This window comes from Cnephaeus nilssonii (genome assembly GCF_951640355.1).
Source record: "Cnephaeus nilssonii genome assembly, chromosome: 17".
Lineage (NCBI taxonomy): Eukaryota > Metazoa > Chordata > Mammalia > Chiroptera > Vespertilionidae > Cnephaeus > Cnephaeus nilssonii.
The window spans coordinates 27,633,910-27,654,026 of NC_137088.1; the positions used below are offsets into that span (position 1 = coordinate 27,633,910).

The 20,117-nt window shown below is 41.1% G+C and overlaps 1 protein-coding gene across 2 annotated transcripts in view; it reads right to left on the reverse strand.

Moving 5' to 3' along the window:
- RYK (receptor like tyrosine kinase) overlaps nucleotides 1-20,117 on the reverse strand; it is an 89,769-nt gene that overhangs the window by 49,577 nt on the left and 20,075 nt on the right. For both annotated transcript variants that reach the window (XM_079795666.1, XM_079795665.1), the window contains exon 2: nucleotides 10,621-10,742. In XM_079795666.1, the coding sequence (XP_079651792.1) occupies nucleotides 10,621-10,742 (122 nt within the window). The remainder of the gene's footprint in view (nucleotides 1-10,620; nucleotides 10,743-20,117) is intronic.

The window sequence follows — 20,117 nt, forward strand, 5'->3', positions numbered from 1 at the left end:
AGATGCGTAATTCACAGACCAAGATTAGCCAGCAATGCCTTCTCTAGCTGATAAAAGCCAAGCTCTGATGGGCTACATGTGGCTGGCAGACCCACTCCCACAAGCAGATTCCAAGGCAGGAATTTCTAATAGAATATCTAAAACACGTTCTCTAATCCAACTTTCACCATTAAGCAAATTCATGGTTGGATGCCCATCTAACTTCTGAATCTGTTTCTCAAGTGAGTCAGAATCCAAAAGGGAAAAGAGGTGACTAAGAAGATATCTCTGGAATACCAATATTTATCTATCAAATACCTGCCCTACACAGTATGACTTAAAAGAACCAACCAGCATCAATAAATAAATAGTCTTGCTGCTTAAAAAGATGTTCATGGAAGAAACAGCTCAAACTGCAAAGCAATAGTTGAAATTCAGAATGGCTGCCACCTTCAATAAGGCCTCATATCTCTCATTATTCTTTGTTCTGCCCATGGGGCCTTTTCTTCTTTTCTTTTTTTTTTTTTTTAACATATTTTATTGATTTTTTACAGAGAGGAAGAGAGAGGGACAGAGAGAAACATCGATGAGAGAGGAACATCGATCAGCTGCCTCTTGCACACCCCCTACTGGGGATGTGCCCGCAACCAAGGTACATGCCCTTGACCAGAATCGAACCTGGGACCCTTGAGTCTGCAGGCCGACTCTCTATCCACTGAGCCAAACCGGTTTCGGCCTTTTCTTCTTTTTTTAATCCTCACCCAAGGACATTTTTTTCATTGAATCCAGAGAGTGAGGAAAAGGAGAGGGAGGGGGGGGGAGGGAAAGGGGGAGAGGGGAGAGGGGAGAGGGAGAGGGGGAGGGGAGAGGGAGAGGAACAGGGAGAGAGGGAGAGAGGAAGAGGGAGGGGGAGGGGAGGGGGGGAGAGAGGGAGAGGGAGAGTGAAAGAGGGAGAGAGAGGGAGAGAGAGAGAGGGAGAGGGAGAGAGAGAGGGAGGGGGAAAGAGAAAGAGGGAGGGGGAGGGAGAGAGGGAGGGAAGGGGAGGGGGAGGGGGAGAGGGAGGAAAAGGGGGAGGGGAGAGGGAGGGAGAGGGGAAGAAGGAGAGAGGGAGAACCATCAATTGGCTGTTTCCCATTGGGGTTCGAACCCGCAACCTCAGTATGTGCCCCAACTGGGAATCGAACCCATGATCCTTTGGTGTGTGGGCCACGCCCTCACCATGAGCCACAATGGCCAGGGCCCATGGGGTCTTGATAAGACTAGTACCTGCTTCCATTCAGGGGTCACAAGAGCAGCTTTGGTGGAAGGCTAGGATAGGTGGAAGCCAAGGGGCAGTGGGTTGGGAAAAGAGTAGCAGGAAAGAGGTTCGAGAACCCATTCTTAAAAAATTATTTTTTCAGTTATAGTTAACATACAATATTATACTCGTTTCAGGTGTACAACATAGTGATTAGACATTTGTGTAACTTACCAAGTGGTCACCCCAATAAGTCTAGTACCCATCTGAAATCATACATAGTTATTATGATATTAATGACTACATTCCCTATACTGTACTTTATAATTGGCAATTTGCAAATCTTCTTTAAGAAACAACAAGAATTGGAACCAGATAGTGGGGGTGCGGGGGGGGGGGTGTGGAATCCCAAAGCTTTTCAGTCTTCTTTTATCAATGGGAGGTATTCACATGTATATGCTAATGAAAAAGCCAATGAAATGGGACATCATAAAGATGAAAGGAAACTGGGAAAGAGTATCATCCCATATGTAAGACGGTGAGGAACCTTTTTTCTGCCAAGGGCCATTTGGATATTTATAACACCATTCAAGAACTATACAAAATTATCAACTTAAAAATTAGCCTGCTATATTAGGTCAAACATTTAATGAACTCACCCCTAATGCCTTGGCAGGCCAGACCAAATGATTTTGCAGACCTTATATGGCCCGCTGGCCTGGTGATGTTCCCTACTCCTGCTGTAAGAGAAAGGGCTGGCCTTTGGTATGGCTCCAGGGAAGGGGATGTCTACCCATGGATAAGAAAAGGAACTCAATCCAACGAATTTAACTCTCCTTTCACACTCTATCTGACCTGAATGCTGTAGGGAGATGCAAACGTTAAACTACTGCTTTGCAGTTACAATAGGAAACAAATCACTGTGAATGGCTGTATTTGATAAGTGCAACTGTTCCTAAAGGAAATGTTCTTGCTGCTGCACGTCAGTAAGTGACTTAGTGGTGCCTTGGCTAGGAAGTGTTCACTCTCACCTCAGCACATGGTCACTGCCACCAGGAGGTGCTAGCAGGCTTTTCAACAATTCTCAGTGACCAACAGTGAGAGAATGCACTCACTGTATTCCTGTATCCACGCTATCCCTGAACAGGACCATACATGGAGAGCAAGTGCACAAATTGGCAGTCAGCAAGAACTGGGTTTGGAACTGTTAGACTATGTGATCCTTAGGAAAATTATTAACTTTTCCAAGTTTCAGTTGTTGTAAAATGAAGATAAGGGAACCCGTTATGAGGATCAAACAGGACAATAACGCAGCACATCTGTCAGTGTGGCACAGGTTCCCCCGGATGAATGAAGAGTCCAGTGGCATCAGTAGTTATTCCAGAGTAGCTACCCTATTGTCCCACTGCACGTCCCGTAAGCACCAGCCTACTCCTGACCCTAGAGATCCTGACACAGCCTTCCTGTGCTCTGCCAACATCCCTGCTGCAGCCCTTCTGTTTTGTCCGCCACCCTGAGAACCCCACTATTCTAAACAGCCCTCACACTCTTGGCCTCTTCACAAATGTCTTCCCCACCTTGTCCCCCAACATGGCTTTCCTCAGAAGTTGTGTCCTCCCCTGTTTATCATTCAATTCCTACAACACTTGACCCTCAGGGGCCAGGCAGTAGGGGCAGCATTCTTTTAGAATCATTAGGTTCTTTCTGGACATCCCTTCCTCATGCAAAACCACCTACATTCTGAAGCTCGCAAGTTCTACTCCCAACAGCTACTTCTCACACCATCAACATAAACAACAGACACAGGTCTTTGCAGAGGCCTTGGCCCTTGGCTCACTTTATCTCCTGCCATCTTCCTGGTGGCTTCAATATTCAATATTCCTACCTACTAAAGAGCTTGCTCCATAACCAAACAATGCAAAAATCCACTCTATCAAAGATCCCATCACTACCTCTGATTCCCACATAACTAGTTCTTTCTCTCTACTCTAATTCAGCCAACATTTATGAAGCACATTTATAAGCAAAGGCTGTGCTCTCACAGCTGAGATGTAATAGCCAATTATTTCCCTCCTTTCCAGCCCAGCCAGTGACCTGGTTTCACTTTCCCACACCAATGAAGACAATGTTACTGACACTCACATCAACACCCTAGGTTCACTCCCTGCAACCCATCCTTTGCACCCCAGCTCCTGATGCCCCAGCTCCTGATGCCCCTCTACTCCTGCTACCCAGCACTGCCAGAGGCGATCACATCCCAGGAGGGAAAGGTGCTCTCACACAACGTTGACTCCAGGCTCAGGGTAGGCCCTTAATCCTGCTCAGCTATCCTTCCTCACCAACCCTTTCTCCCTAGTTTTCTCATTCCAAACCTCACAGGACCCCATGCTTCACCACCTGCTGCTCTGCCTGCTTCCTCACTCAACAACGTTCTTATCCCTTTTGGTGAGCACAGAGCAGCCCCCTTTCTGCCTTTCTTTTCAGCACCAGGAACATCTGTTAGAGCACCCATCCTTTGCACCCAGTCCCAAGGAAAGATCTATTCTCCTCTCCAAATGACAAACCCTTCTATCTAGCACACTAGGTTCTAGCCCAGGGGGATCTCGTATTACCAACCAGTCTGCCTCACTCTCCTCTATCTTCAATCTCTCCCATGTGCCCAATTACCTACTAAACATATCTACCTAACAACCTTACAGCCCTCAAATTTAACAGATTCAAAGCCAAACTTATGTTTCCCCACACGCACTGTCTCCTTTACTGTAGGACTGTTATTATAACAGAGGCACAGCTAACCAGGGACCAGAACCCCTAGGGAAGCAGAGAACAGCACCCGGGGCCAGGGCTCTAACGGCAGCGCCCAGGACAGGAGTGGGGAGAAGGGCAAGAGGCAGGGAAGTGAGCTTGTGAGTGGAGCAGGGTAGAGTGAGGGGCATGAGGAGAGGTGGTGAAGGGGCTCAGTAGCAGGTTTGAGAAGGACTGCCCTGTTACCAGAACCGCAGCCTGGCAGAGTAAGTCTGGAGGTGTGGAAGCCTGCCTGTTGCTGGCTCTCCTTTTGAGGGTCCCTCAAAACATGTGCGGCATTCACTAGGCAGTTCTCTTCTCCCTCTGGAATCCTAAGATACAAAGTTTAAAACTGCTGTTTCTGGGGTCAGGGAAGAAACTGTCCATTGCTACATCCCATTTTCTGTACTTTGGCATGTACTGATGATCTATACGGAATCGCACTTGCCAACAATCCTTTGAAGAAACCGATCTATTCTACAGCTAACATTCATAATCTATGGCAACAAAGGAAATCTGAACAGCAGTTGTTTGTCAGAAAAAAAGAATGAACCAAAAGACTTCAGAAAAGAAACTAGGGAAAAAAATAAATATTTGAATAAGCTAAAAAATAAACATTTTTGGTAATCTTCCCTTACTTGGAAATGAATGGCTACTGCAAATAGGCAACCGATGAGTAAAGCCATTTCCTTCTGAAACACAGTACAGATTTAAAGTGAATGAATACATTTGCCTACAGCCTAATAGCCTTTTAATTCCTCTGAATTTCTCACAGAAAAGCCCCACTCTGCTGGGGACACCGCAGACTGCTCCCTGGGGCTGCTGCTGGAACGCTGGACGAGTTCCCTCAAACCCTCTTGACAATGATGAAAAATTCCCGAAACCAGAGAACAGCTATGGGGTGGGCATGTGTAGGGGAAGTATTCTGCTACCCTTTCATGTATTTTTGCATTTCAGCTATCTAAAATATAGACACTTATCAAATGCAGGGTTTTTTTCTGGACAAAGGAGAATGTTCCGGAATACAGAAGAAACTTAATTATTTGTTAAAACAACCCAGTAGCTTTTGCTTTTTTTAAAAGTGTGTGGCCTTGTGAAAGAGAAGCAATATCAGAGTTCTCATCCCATCTGGAAATGCAATTAGCCAATGGTATTTATCCACCACTCACTACGGCAATGTGACACATATCGAAAATAAGATTCATCTCCAGCCTCTGAGGAGACCAGTCTGTTTGGCAAGACAAAACAGAGTTGTGTAAACACTGAAGAACAGCACTATGAGCAAAAGCTTTGATGTGTGAAAACGAATGTTAAAATTTCTACAATGTGAACTGACATACCAACGAGCCCAGGGATCTTTGGAAGCAAATACTGCATCTTCTGGCACAGTCTTAAAAGGCAAGAACCAAGAGTTTCTGATAAAGTGTCAGAGCTTGGGAGCCACTGCCCTCCTTGTGAAAGCTCATGGCTGCATCCCAGGGCCAACGTGACCAAGTGAAGAGCCTTCTCTATGTCCCTCCTGCCTACTTGCATGACTTTCCCATTTCAAGTCAACTCTACTTCCGGCTTCCTCCCAAGTCTTAGTTTCCTCTTATAATAACGGATCAATAAACCAAAGTACAACTGTATAATTGTATCTGATATAGTCATCTAGAGTGGGGGGGAAATTCAACTCTATAAGCAATGAGACACTTTACCAGGATACATTGGAAAATATGCAGTATATTACTTGTTCAAAAATGCACACACACACACATACACACCTTATCCATGCACAGATCATCTCTAGAAGGGGAGGCTAGAATCAGGTAACAGTGGTTGCCACGGGGAAGGGGACTAGGTGGCTGGATGGCTTGGAGTGGTACTAAGAAGGAGTAAGGGACTTATTTTTCACTATATACCCCTTCTGCCTCTTGAATTTTGTACTATGAGCATATATCGAATATTTAAAAGATTAATTTTGAAAATAAAAAACTTCAATTAATCAACTGTGCTAAAATCTTCAATTAATCAACTGTGCTAAAATCTTCAATTAATCAACTGTGCTAAAATCTTCAATTAATCAACTGTGCTAAAACTGGAATTATGAGCTGCAATGGTGGCCAAAGCCTGAAACGAGATTCACACACACACATTACTTAGTGTGGTTGTTTTTTATTATAAAATGTTTTAAGATACAAGATGGTTACTTTTCTCTAAATTCTTATACCTGTTACACGTGAACTTGTGAAATTAGTTTAGCTATATAGTCAAGCTATGAATTCCATTCATTTATTCACATTTACAACTTTATTCAGAGTAAAACACCTGAAAAAGCCCATGTGTGCAACTGGTGTCAAATGTACCCAGGCTATGTTCTCATGCTCCTAGAAACAGGAAATTCACAGCTCCTAAAGGAGCACACTATATTCTAAAAAGCTCTACTGCTCACAAGTTCCCTGTCTGACGAGCTGTGCCCTGTGGCTTGTACCCCCAGCATCTCTTCTGCAGTCAGTTAAGGAGCACCTGTAACTAAGTATCAGGTGTCACACCAGGCACAGAGGACACAGAGAAATATGAAAGGGATTCCCACCTTGGGGTGCTGAGCATCGAGGAGGAACGCAGAAAAGAAATCACTACTACAACACGCTTAGAACATGATGAGGGCTATGGGGGAGGAAAGAGCACCGTATTGTGGGTACAGAAAAGGGCACTGACACCGCCAAGGAAAGGTGACACCAAGTCTTATGGTTTTATGAGATAAGTGGGAGTTAATGAGATAAAGAATGAAGAAAGCACATTTCTAGCAGAGCCAATAGCAGCAATGTAACAGAGCACAGGGCATTCAAGAAATTGCCGAATAGACAAAATGGCACTAACCAATTAGCTGGAGAGGACACAGAAGAGAAAGGCAGGGACGAGATCATGAAGGCTTCCTAAGAAACCAGAACTTGATTCTGGTGGCAACTGAGAACCTGGAGCAGCTTTGTGCTGGGTGCACCAAAAGGCCATCCAGAGGCAAGACCACAACCGAAGGACTTGTATGCATGCATATAAGCCTAACCAATGGACGCAAAACACTGGGGGGTGAGGGCATGCATGGGAGTGGGGTGGGGGTGGGCCAATGGTAAGATATGTACACATATAATACCTTAATAAAAAATAAAATAAACTTTAAAAAAAAAGACCATTCACAAGACCATTTGCATATGTAGGTAAGAAATAAATTAAGGTCCAAACTAAGGATGAGGCATTAGGTCCCGACATAGGGAGGAAATTAATTTAAGGTGTAATTATGAGAAAGAAGCAACTAGATGATAGTATTTAATATCTGCCACAGAAGTAGTTTAGAAATTATGCTGTACATGATAATGTGAAGAAAATGGATGTAAAATAGAGCTATGCAGCATGTACCCCAGGCCAACACTGCTTCCCATTCAAACGTGTTCATCTGAGCCCCTTCTTCTATCTACGCTCCTCCACTCCAAGTTCCTCCCATGATAAGCTCCTAAAAACTCTTCATGCACCCTCTAAGAGTGATGTCAGATCCCTGAAACTAATTCCAAATAAAATCATCAGTGTGTGTGTGTGTATAAATCTTTATTGTTGAAAGTATTAAATATGTTCCCCCTCCTCCCCCCATAGTTTAGTTTAGTTCAACTGTAACTGTGACATCCCACGTTGTCTTTTTAGCTACAGGTTCCCCCATACACTTGCCCAGGAAACATTCTCATGATACATCAGCACTCTTTTTTCCTAAGTGGGCCCAGAAATAGTCACCTTGTTCAAGGTTAGTAGAGTACCTAGAATAGAATCTCTACTACTTCATTAGATTTTTCTCTATTTTAAAAATCCATCTATTACTTGTTTTTATGTTCATCAACATTAAAGGTAGAAAAGGTAACAAAGGATTGATTACCTATCCGTTTTTTTTTTGAGAACACAGAAGCTTCTCTGCCTGAAAGCTGTTCACAGAAAGTGGATCTCAGAGTTGCAGGGAAACTTAAAATTCAAGACCCGCCACTCCACTAATGCCTGAATTCCTTCTTCAACAGTTCTACCACGTGGCTGCCCAGTGCAGATCTGACTGCTTCCCCTGAGAGGGAACACACTACTCTCCATGACAGCACTGGCTGGAAAGTGAAACTATTTTTAGCAGATATGCAAAAGCTAGTGGTTGAAAGTGTGGTAAGGAATGGGATTTTTTAAATACAATTTCAAATTCTCTCTCCACAATTACTTATCCATCACAAAGAAGAAAACTGCAGTGTGAAAAACCTGGTGAACTGGGTGATCAGAGCTAACAGCACCAGCGATGGAACAAGCTGGCAGAGTGTGCACTGTGAAGAACAGCACTTCTGTGGTGTTTACAGCCAGAGACGTTCCTGAATCGAATCAAGAGGAAACCTCAGACAACTCAAAATGAAGGACTTTCTACAAAGTACCTGGCCTGTATGCTTCCAAAGTGTCAAAGTCAAGAAACAAACAAAGGCCACAGATATATCCAGTTTAAGATGGGACTAAAGGGACATCAACTAATTGCATGCATGATCCTAAATTGGGTGAAAAAAAGAGCTATAAAGATTGGGATAACTGACAAAATGTGAGTCCTGTGGTAAAATAATATTATTGGTATCAGTGTTAAGTTTCCTGACTTTGACCATGTTATGTAAAGAATGTCCTTGTTCTTAGAAAATATACACTGATGTATTTAGGTTAAAGGGACGTGATGCTTGTAATTCCCTTCCACATAGTTCAAGGAGGAAAAAGTGTGTCACATGAGAGTGGGGAGAAAGAAAGATAGAATGAATGATAAAGTAAGTAAATGGAACAAACCAGTAACAACTAGTGAATCTGGGTAAAGAATATATGAGAATTCTTTTTAATATACTTATAATTTTTCTTTATGTTTGAAATAGTCAAAATTAAGTTTACCAGCCCCCTCCAAATAAGGTCACATAATTTTTATGCAAGAATACTAAAAAATGTGTAAGCCCGGTTTCCTTGAAGAATTCAGGTGTACACTCATTGAAACAGACACATTTCAGATTAAAATGTCTCAAGTGACATTATAGAAACATAATTAAATGTCTTATGTTTCTATAGTCATCAATAACAAGGTAGAAACAGCAACTACCAGTTGTTTTCATCATCCTGTTACCATGGATTCTGCCAGCCAAATGAAGTGAAGGAAACTATTTGTAGGAGTGAAAGGAAGCACTGTTTGAAATAGTAAAATGCTATTAAAAATCCATGTGTCAATGAGGCACTTAAATAACTATAAATCATACTTCCTTACAATATCATATTACAAAGCCACTAAAGAGAATGAGTTAAATCTATAAGTAGAGAAATGGAAAAATGCCAAGATATAGTATTAGGTAGGGGGAAAATACTGTACAACACATGTGTCATAAAATCCCCTTTTTGTTTAAAAAGAGGGGAAAAAAATGAGCCTTGAAGTATACCAAACTATAAACAATTATTACTTCTGGGTACAGATCTACAAAGTTTTAAAAGTTCTTAAAACAATTCTATAATATTTGAATTTTCCCAAAAACCATTATTTCTTTACAAGTAGAAATAAAAATCTATATTAAAGTGGTCAAATTTAAAAGACTTTGCAAAAATACAGAACAGCCACCACTTTACAATACTTAAAAAAAAAAAAAAACCACTCCAGCCCGACTGGCGTGGCTCAGCGGTTGAGCGCTGGCCTATGAACCAGGAGGTCAGGGTTCAATTCCCAGTCAGGGCATGTGTCCAGATTTCAGCTCGATCCCCAGTGGGGGGTGTGCAGGAAGCAGCCGATCAATGATTCTCTCTCATCATTGATTGATGTTTCTCTCTCTCCCCCCCCCCCCCCACACACACCCCATACCCCCTTTCTCTTTCTCCCTATCCTTACTCTCTGAAATCAATAAAAAATATATTTTTTAAAAAAACACACTCTGACAATAGGTATTCTTATTTGTTTTTTAGTAGCAAAATTATTTTTATTTCCCAAATAAAATCCTACTCAGAAGCCTATTTATAAAGCTGAACAGAGGAGGTGGGCTCCACACTGAGCCTCCCACTCTTTGACTTTTGAGAGAATTTGTATTCAAGGAGTCTGAGGAAATGTGAAGAATTCAGCAAACCAAGCAAGATGTGCCTTACGGTTAAGGGAGCTTAGCCACAGCACACATGGGTGCCTGAATCAGCTGCATCTCACTTTCACCGTTTCTCCATAGATGGAAGAACTATATCCATTATATCAAACATGACAAAAACACCTATCTCACCAATTCTCCCACCCCCCACTCATACTGCTTCACCGTAACTGCACAGTCATTAGCAGGTGCAAATGCCCCTTCAAACTAGACCTTCATCCCGGCTTGAAAAGCCTGAAGGGATGTACGTGTTCTGTCATAAGCTAGGCACATACATGATGGCTACCTCATTTTAAAAGACTTAAGGAAGCCTAGAGGAATAGGCTAAAGATTTTTAAAAAAAAAATCTGAAAGGACCTAGTACGGCTACAGCCCTCCACCCACTGACCCTTTGTGCAGATGGCAGCCCACCCCTCAGATGTAGCCCTTGCCTCAGCCTCTGGGCCTAGGTGGGGCTAGGTTGGCGTCTTTGGTTGATCACGCTCTTACCTTGGACTTTGCATGCCAAGTGAAGTGCAGGAAATTTGTCTCACTGGGTACTAATAGGTTAAAGGACAGAGCGTAGTGACTAACAAGGTCATTTCTCACATAATAAAGTTCTGCATCGAGACCTAGAAAAAAAATAAAGAAAAAATAATTAAACTCCTAAAATACTCTCAAAATCATTAACCATTGGTATTTCAAGTACAAATAACAGAGTGAAAATAAAAATCATGCACAAACGCACATTGCAAATGTCTCCCATAGTGCTGCCTTATGAAGCAGGAAGGACACTGGGCTTCATCAACACCCACAAAGGTGAAGAAACTGGGGTTCAAAACAATTAAGCATTATCTGGCTGAACACAGGGTGCTGGAACCAGAACTCTGGTAACCATCCCGTCTTCTGCGGGCCAACGTGACACTCTTCCTTTTGGACACAGTGCTTCTCAGAGTAACGCCCACAAACAACAGCCCCTCTCCCCGCAGAACTGATGTGGATTTAGGAAGAGAGAGTTAAATGGAAGGAAGAAAGGCACCTGGGTGAGAACACTAGTGTGAGCCAAGGCCTCAAGCCCCCCAGCCAGAGAGGACCTCGGCCTGCAGCCTGCCCCACAGGCATGACGCCTGGCGGCTCTGGCAGCACTGACCACAGCACACGCACAACAGTTGCACAAACATACATCCTCCCCCCTACCTGGACTATAAGGTGGAGCAAACCATGTTTCTCCTTGTATTCTCACACAGTTTTCTGCACAAAGTAGATGTTCAACAAGTACTTGTTCAACAACAAGTTAGTACTGCAGATAAAGGAGAAATAATTGGGACGCCTGAGAAATGCTGGGGGAGTCACTCAAATTTCACTCATTCCCACACCACATTCTTAACCAGGGCCACATCCAACTTCCAACACATACCACATTCTCCAATTTTGTCATACTCCTTCATCCTTCATGCATTTAATATTTTTCTTTAAAAGTGATTAAATTTTTAAAAGAAAAAAATTTAAGGCCTAAGTTTATCACTTTCTTGAATAAAAAATCAGTAATAACTATGAAAAAACACAAGGTAACCCCCCAAAAATCAATTAAAAAAATAAAACAATATTACTAATTTCTAGCTAAATACTAGTGTCCATCAAAGAAGTGAGCTTGAGTCCTTACAAAAAGGGTGTGTGGGGGGGGGAGGGTGGGATTAACAAGTGTTTAAGAGAGGTAAAGAATCAAATAGAGACTTTTCCATGATAATCCAAAATAACTGAAAGAATAAGAGCAGGGAGTAACTTTCAGTTGATTTATTGTTATTTAAAGTTGTGTTCAGGTGACCCCTCTAGTAATGCATGACATATGTATTTTACACATTGGAGGGAAAAGATACAGATAAACCAAATGAAATGTAAACTTCATATGTACTGAGCCTATTCATGGGTCTCATACCTCTAGGTGTGAAACCCATGAATCAAATACCATGATAAAGAAATTAACCATAAGATAGAATAAAGCCAAATACAGTTCCTCATGTTGTGGTGACCCCCAACCATAAAATTGTTTTCGTTGCTACTTCATAACTGTAATTTTGATACTGTTATGAATTGTAATGTAAATATCTGTGTTTTTCGATGGTCTTAGGCGACCCTGCTAGCGGTTCTCAACCTGTGGGCGGTTCTCAACCTGTGGGTCGCAACAGGTTGAGAACCGCTAGCAGGGTCGCCTAAGACCATCGGAAAACACAGATATTCAAAATTACAGTTATGAAGTAGCAACGAAAATAATTTTATGGTTGGGGGTCACCACAACATGAGGAACTGTATTAAAGGGTTGCGGCATTAGAAAGGTTGAGAACCACTGCTATAGATGGTACCGAAGGCAATGGGAGAAGGTTAGAGGTCTTCAGCAAAAGGCTCTGCCTGCTGGCAGGACAGGAAGTGCCAGCAAACATCTGGAGGGAGGATTGGAGGTGCTAGAGAAAGGGAGAAAAGGAGGAGAAAGAGGGTAATAAGATGGGAGAAAGGAGGAAAAGCAACAAGAAAGCTGGGAACAAAGAAAACAGTAGCTATCACAATCATTGCAAATAGCATATTTTTGATAGGTTAAAAAATAGAAGAAAAGCAAAGAAGTAGATGAGGCACTATTAATAAACACGAGACAAACTAGAACTTAAGGTAAAAGACTTTACATCAATAAATCTATTAATATCAAATTTATTAATAAGAAAATTATCTCATTACTAAAAAACATAAGATATAGTAGTACAACTAACAAAAGAGTTTCAAATAGAGAAAGCAAAAACCGATATAAAAAAAATCAAGAAGAAACAGACAAATAAATTCACAATAATAGTTGGAAACTAACAAGCTCTCAGAATACAACAGATCAAAACAGATAAAAATTTAGTGTGAATATATGATTTGAACAATACAATGTGGAACAAGAAACAATGGGGGTTAATGAATTAGACCATACACATTAAAAACAATGGATTCTAACTAGAAATAACACAGGTTACCTTCTCTGATCAAATACCATGATAAAGAAATTAACCATAAGATAGAATAAAGCCAAAAGATGATTATTTGAAAAGATCAATTAAATAGTTAAAACCTTTGCAAGACTGATTAAGAAAAAAAAGAAAATACAAATTACCAATATTAGGAATGAAGAGGGAATATAATTACAAATCCTACAGATGTTAAAAAGATTTTAAAAAATTATAAAGTTTATGACAATAAATTCAATAACATATAAAATAGAAAAATCTTTGAAAAACAATATTTACCAGAACTGACAAAGAATTAAAAATCCAAATAATTAAAAAGCTCTAGGTCCAGATAAATTATATCAAACATTTCAAAAAGATATAATACCAATTTTACATAAACTCTTTCAGAAAACAGTTGAAGAAAATACTTCCTAATTCATTTTATGAGGTCAGCATCACACTAATATTAAGACCTAACAAAAACCTAAGAAAATTATAGACAGGCATCTCTAATGAACATAGGTACAAACATTCTCCATAAAATATAAGCAAACTGAATCCAGCAATATATAAAAATTACTAGAGGCCTGGTGCATGAAATTCATGCACGGAGGGGGGAGTTCCCTCAGCCTAGCCTGCACCCTCTCCAATTGGGGACCTCTTGGGGGATGTCCAACTGCCGGTTTAGGCCCTGTGGGATCGGGCCTAAACCGGCGGTCGGACATCCCTCTCACAATCTGGGACTTCTGGGTCCTAATTGCTCATCTGCCTGCCTGCCCTATTGCCCCTAACTGCCTCTACCTGATAGCCTGATCACATCTAACTGTCCTCCCCTGCCGGCCTGGTTGCCCTTAACTGCCTCTGCCTGCCTGCCTGATTGCCCCTAACTGCCCTCCCCTGCCAGCTGGTTGCCCCCAACTGCCCTCCCCTGCAGGCCTGATCTCGCCCACAACTGCCTTCCTCTGCTGGCCAATTTGATTCTGATTGGTCAGTTGCTATGCCAGTCAGCATCAGAAGCTCCACCTCCTAGGCAGCCATTGGCTCCCTACAGCATCCACATTTGGTTCTGATTGGTCAGTGTCTATGCCAGTCAGTGTCAGAAGCTCTGCCTCCTAGGCATCCATTGGTTCTTCACAGCACCCACATTTCGTTCTGATTGGTCAGTTCCTATGCCAGTCAGTGTCTCTGGGCCTATCAACGGGGCCTGATCAGAAAGGCGGGGCTGATCAGCAGCCCTGATGGAGGCCTGGAGAGAAATGAAGGCGCAGCTGCTGGACAGACTGGGAGAGAAAGAGAGGCAAGTGCTGATCAAAAGCTACCTCAGAGGCAACGGATCAGTCCTGCTTCTCTCTTCAGGCCTCTCTCTGGCCCTGATTGGCAGCACCCTCAGCAGTCAGTGCTGGGGCACCACGCCTGCAGCGGAAGCAGTCAGCGTTGGGTTGCCATAGCGCTGACTGCAGGACTGACTTCAGGTTTGTCGAGCCTGGGTTGTTACTGGTCGTTACGACCCAGGGTTTTTATATATTAGGATAAAACATCATGACCAAGTGTATATGAAAGGTTAACCTTTACAAATCAACATAATTGATTTATTAAATTCTTATTTCTAAGATCAGAAACAAGGCAAGGATGTCCACTTCATCCTTTCTATTCAACCTTGTATTGGAGGTCCTAGCCAATGTATTAAGACAAGACAAAAAGCATAAAGTTAAACAATACAACTATTCTATGACCCAGTAATTCCACTCCTAGGTAGTTATCCAAAAGAAATGAAAACATATGTCCACATAAAATACTTGTACATGAATGTTTACAGCACTTTTATTCAGAATAGCCAAAACTGGAAACAATACAAATGTCCATGTTGGATAACCAATTTTGGTATATTTGTACAATGGAATACCATTCTGCTAAGAAAATTAACTATTGAGGATTTGTAACAAAAGGGGTAAATCTCAAAGACTCTATGAGTGAAGAAAGAAGCTATACCCAAGTGTATATACTATATAATTCTATTTATATAAAGTTCTAGAACAGGCAAAACTAATTTATTCTGATAGAAGTCAGAAAAGTGTGACTACCTGGGAAACGGGGTGGGAGGAAGACTGGTGAACTGATTGCAAAGGGGCACCAGGGAACTTTCTGGGATCATGGAAATGCTCTATTTCTAATTGGGGTAGTGTATGCATTTTCCAAAACTCAAACAACTATACTTATTAAATATGAGCATTTCATTACATATAAAGTTTACCAAAAATTTTTAAAAGAGGGGGGGGGGGAAAGAGTCAACAATAGATTTTACCTCTTTGTTCTAATCTTAAAAAGCTTACATACCACAGAATGTTACTAGCACTAACATAAAAGTTTTAGGAAAACTAATTAACCTTACATAATCAACAACTTCCGAATTTACACTTCAAACATCTTTTACAGGGAAAAAAGAACTCTGGTCCTAATAAATAGCAGTTATAGTTATTACTGGTAATAATAACAACAATGTGTAAATATTTAAGTTTCCCAGACACAGTTCAAAATATCAAGAACATATAGGAGTTCTGTAAATCCAACTGCCTTAAATAGCTAGGTTAAAAAGAGCTGTAAGTAGAAAAGAAATAAAGAACAAAAGGAGAACACATCCTCAAGCCATTCACTCAGTCATTTAATAATTTGTGGTTTATGTCCTACTTGAAATTCTCTAAATTCTTACTCTCGTGAAACTGAGGGATACAGCCAATTCCCTTTCCAACATCCTGGGGACATCTGTTCTCCCAAATTGCTCAAGGTCTCTCCTGTTCTACCAACTCAAATTCTGGATAGAAACCATGGTTCCTAACTCGTAAACATTCTTTGGAATACCTCTGAGCAACTTCACACCATTCTAATTGACGGCTGGGCAAAGATTGGAGTCAGTAACTTCCTTAACCTTCTAAAACCTATCTGGACTTCAACTTTTGCTGGCATGCTTACTGCCTGGTCATCCATCCATGATCCCTTCTTGTCAACGACCCTTCTGTATACTGTCCTCCCCTAATGCCACTGTGACTTCCACAATCACCTAACCTTCTTGAAGCATCACTGGCCCTGTAGAGACCGAATGACCCATTCTCCTACCCTTAGCGGGCACTGCCCCGGATCCCTATGACCTCCTCAGATGATTATTTGAGCACCCTTATTAAAAGTCCTGTTTCCATTTAGGCACATGCCATCAAACCATGCCACCTTCTATCCTCCCATTATCTTAGCTACCTTGTTCACTAAGGACTCTGGAACCAATTTATAAGGTTTCTACACATCCTTCTCCTGTGACTTATTATGACAGACTCCAATGTCCCTGAGACCAACTCACTCTCAACCTGTCCTTCAATGGTCCTTTTATTCTTCAATTCCCAACAACTTTTATCCAAACCAAAGCAATCCATTTCTATGAACAGTAACAATATGTAAATTGCTCCACCTCCAAAATCTTGAGCTGTATATCTCAATAGCTAGTAGCTCTTTAGCTCCTTCCCTTTATTGTTGTGACACTAGCTGTTCTCTAGGCTCATTTCTCAAGTGTCTATAATCCTCGTTTCTCCCATTCTATTATACCAATAATTTCTCATTTTCTTCTTACCGGCCTCAATACCAATACTTCAGTTACTTATCAGTACTTTCAACTTTTCCCCACCAGCCTATGTCAGATAAGCATATGCCACCATAAAAACACCCAATTTTGAACTGACTTGATTCCCCTACTTGGTGTTTTCTCTGGTGGTATACTAGTAATTGAATGTTGCATAATCCTGGATGAAGCCATTCCCACAAATGAGTCACTACAAAACCATAACTACTATCCTCAACAAATAAATTAATATTCATAAGCTGCTGACAGTTTGGAGCCCTGTGACCCACCAAAATATATTGAAAATTTGAAATTCATTGAAATTGTAATGCCATCGCTAAACAAGTTGCTGTTTTCTGACTACAGATTTTGAGGACACTGTTTTGAAATAAACATTCTTTATTAACTAAGGTAGTTAACTCCTAGTTGGAAAGGGTTTGTATTTAAGAAACCATTAAAATGAGATGCAAAGTTTTGCCTATCAAATTAGCAAATACAGTCTGTTCTGTCATAAGAACACCAATTAGCTTATAAGTGGTTAGTAAATAAAATAACAATTGCCCATATAACATAGAAATTGTGTGGGTTACCATTTGAATTTTCCCAGGCCAAGGAAACTGCAAAAGCTGGTAAAGAATTACAATTTTCAGTGGGAAAGGAAAAGACCCTTACTCGGCTCAGATACTAGCAGGCAGGAGCCCCCTCAGCCCTATTTTAAGAAAACTAAAAATGAGCACCTGAACTCAGAGCTCCCCCTCAGAGGAGCACTGCCGGCCTGAGCATGGATCCCGGATCCCAGCAAGCTGTACTTCCTCTTGTGCCATCTCTATGGCAGCCCCATCAGCTTAGAAAGGTACCCTCAGCGGCACGATTCCAAGGCGATGCAAGCCAGCGATTTCCATCCTGTTATGTATTAACTAGAGGCCCAGTGCACGAAATTCGTGCACAGGGTGGGGAGTGTCCCTCAGCCCAGCCTGCACCCTCTCCAATCTGGGACCCCTCGAAAGATGTCCGACTCTCACAATCCAGGACTGCTGGCTCCCAACTGCTCGCCTGCTTGCCTTCCTGATTGCCCCTAACCGCTTCTGCCTGCCAGCCTGATCACCCCCTAACTACTCCCCTGCCAGCCTGATTGATGCCTAACTGCTCCCCTGCCAGCCTGTTTGCCCCTAACTGCCCTCCCCTGCAGGCTTGGTCCCCTCCAACTGCTCTCTCTTGCAGGCCTGGGTCCCCCCCCCCCAACTGCCCTTCCCTGCAGGCCCAGTTGCCCCCAACTTCTCTCCTCTGCTAGCCTGGTCCCTCCCAAATGCCCTCCCCTGCTGGCCTGATCTCCCCCAACTGCCTTCCCTTGCAGGCCTGGTCCCTCCCAACTGCCCTCCCCTGCTGGCCATCTTGTGTCCACATGGGGGCAGGATCTTTGACCACATAGGGGCAGCCATCTTGTGTGTTGGAGTGACAGTCAATTTGCATATTACTCTTTTATTAGGTAGGATATCTTTAACTCTCCTCTGAGGCAGTCTCAGCCATTATAAGTGGCTTGACTGGGCTATCCAAGTTATCTCATAAGGTACCAATTATGCTTTTGTTAGTACTTGTTTGAAAATTGCAGAGGTCTTGAGTGGTTTACCCTTAACCTTATTTTTCCCATAAAGCCTGTTATTTTTAATGAATAAGTAATCTTAAAGGTGTGTTTTTTTAAGGAATGTATGTGATGTAGTAACAGAAACACTTATATTCTTTAAATATAATATTAAATGTTAGGCAGGGTATAGTTAAGTAAGCAATTTGTCAATATATATCACAGTTCTATAAATATTTATACTCTTTGATCCAGTAACTCCACTTCTAAAAATCAATCCTAATGAAACCAAATATAGATACAAATTCTTATGTAAAAAGATGTTAATCAAAGAAATATTTAAAATTGAAGAAAAGAAAGAATATATATCTGGCATTAGAGCATTGATTAATAAACTATAATGCATCCATAACAGAGAACAATAGTTTTCACAGTTTCTCTTCTTTGGAGGAGAAGAGATGGTACCCCAAGCCAGTATATCCCTTCAATCAAATCTCTCCCTGTTCATCTATGTGACATATTGAGCTTCCTCTACAAAGACAGGCTTTAAGGACCAAAAAATACTGAAAAAGACCAGGAAGCCATGAACAGCACTATTGTAATAAATTTTAATGAACTGGGTTTTGCTTAGAGTGTAATGTTAAATAAAAACAGGTAAGATACAAACTGCATACAGCAAATTTTTAATAATGTCTGACCTAGAATAGTTCTTACACATAGCAGGTAATAATAAATGTCCAGTGGATTAAAGTTTAAAGTATATGTATATGTATAATGTGTGTGCTCCATTTCTCAAAAAAGAAAGGAAACACCAAAATAATATTAACAGTGGTTAATGATGAATGGTGAATTATGGGTTACTTTTATTGCATGCTTTAGTTTTTTTTCTTCTCTTAGCTTTCATGTTTTTCTATGAAAGCTAACTGAAAAAAAAATAGTTTTCAAAAAAGTTTAAAGAAATACACATACAGCTGCAGCAATTAACTAAACAAAAATCCAATTACTGCCTAAAATAATATAGAAAGGCCAGTGGGAGGTAGAGAAAGCCCTCAAATAACAAAACACAACTGAAAAAAATCACACCATTACTTTGGTAATGGTAACATCTCTGATATATCAAGATTAACACTAGTAATAATAAGTTATTAAAACTTTCCTCTGACTTTCCCTTAAAGTACCCAAATATACTAAAAGTTAAATTTGAACTGAAGGAGAACATGAAAGCTCAGAATTTCCACACTAAACATTGACAACAAGATTGAGAAGAAAATTCTTAGACTACCCATGCTCACTATTTTAAGTGAGAATAACACGGGAAAGACATAATTATGGAGACAGGCCATCTTCATGTATTGGAAGACTTACTATTTATTGTTAAGGTGGCAATACTACCCAAAGAGATCTATCAGTACAATCCCTATCAAAATTCTAACCATCTTTTTTTTTTTTTTGCAGAAATGGAAAAGCAGATTCTCAAATTAATATGGAATTGCAAGTGGCCACCAAGAGCCAAAGAATCTTGAAAAATGAGAACACAATTGAAGAATTCACACTTCCCCATTTCAAAACTCACCACAAACCCACAGAAACCAAAATATTGTGGTACCGACATAACGAGGACATGCACACCAAGCCCAGAAATAAGCCTATATATTTCTAGTCAGTTGATTTTTGGCAAGGATGCCATGACCATTTAATGGGGAAAGAATAGCTTCTTCAACAAATGGTGCTGGGAGAAGATATTCACAGGCAAAATAATGAATTCAGACCATTACCAAATACCATAAATAAAAACTAATGAAAATAGATCAACAACCTAAATATAAGATATTATGCCATAACACTCTTA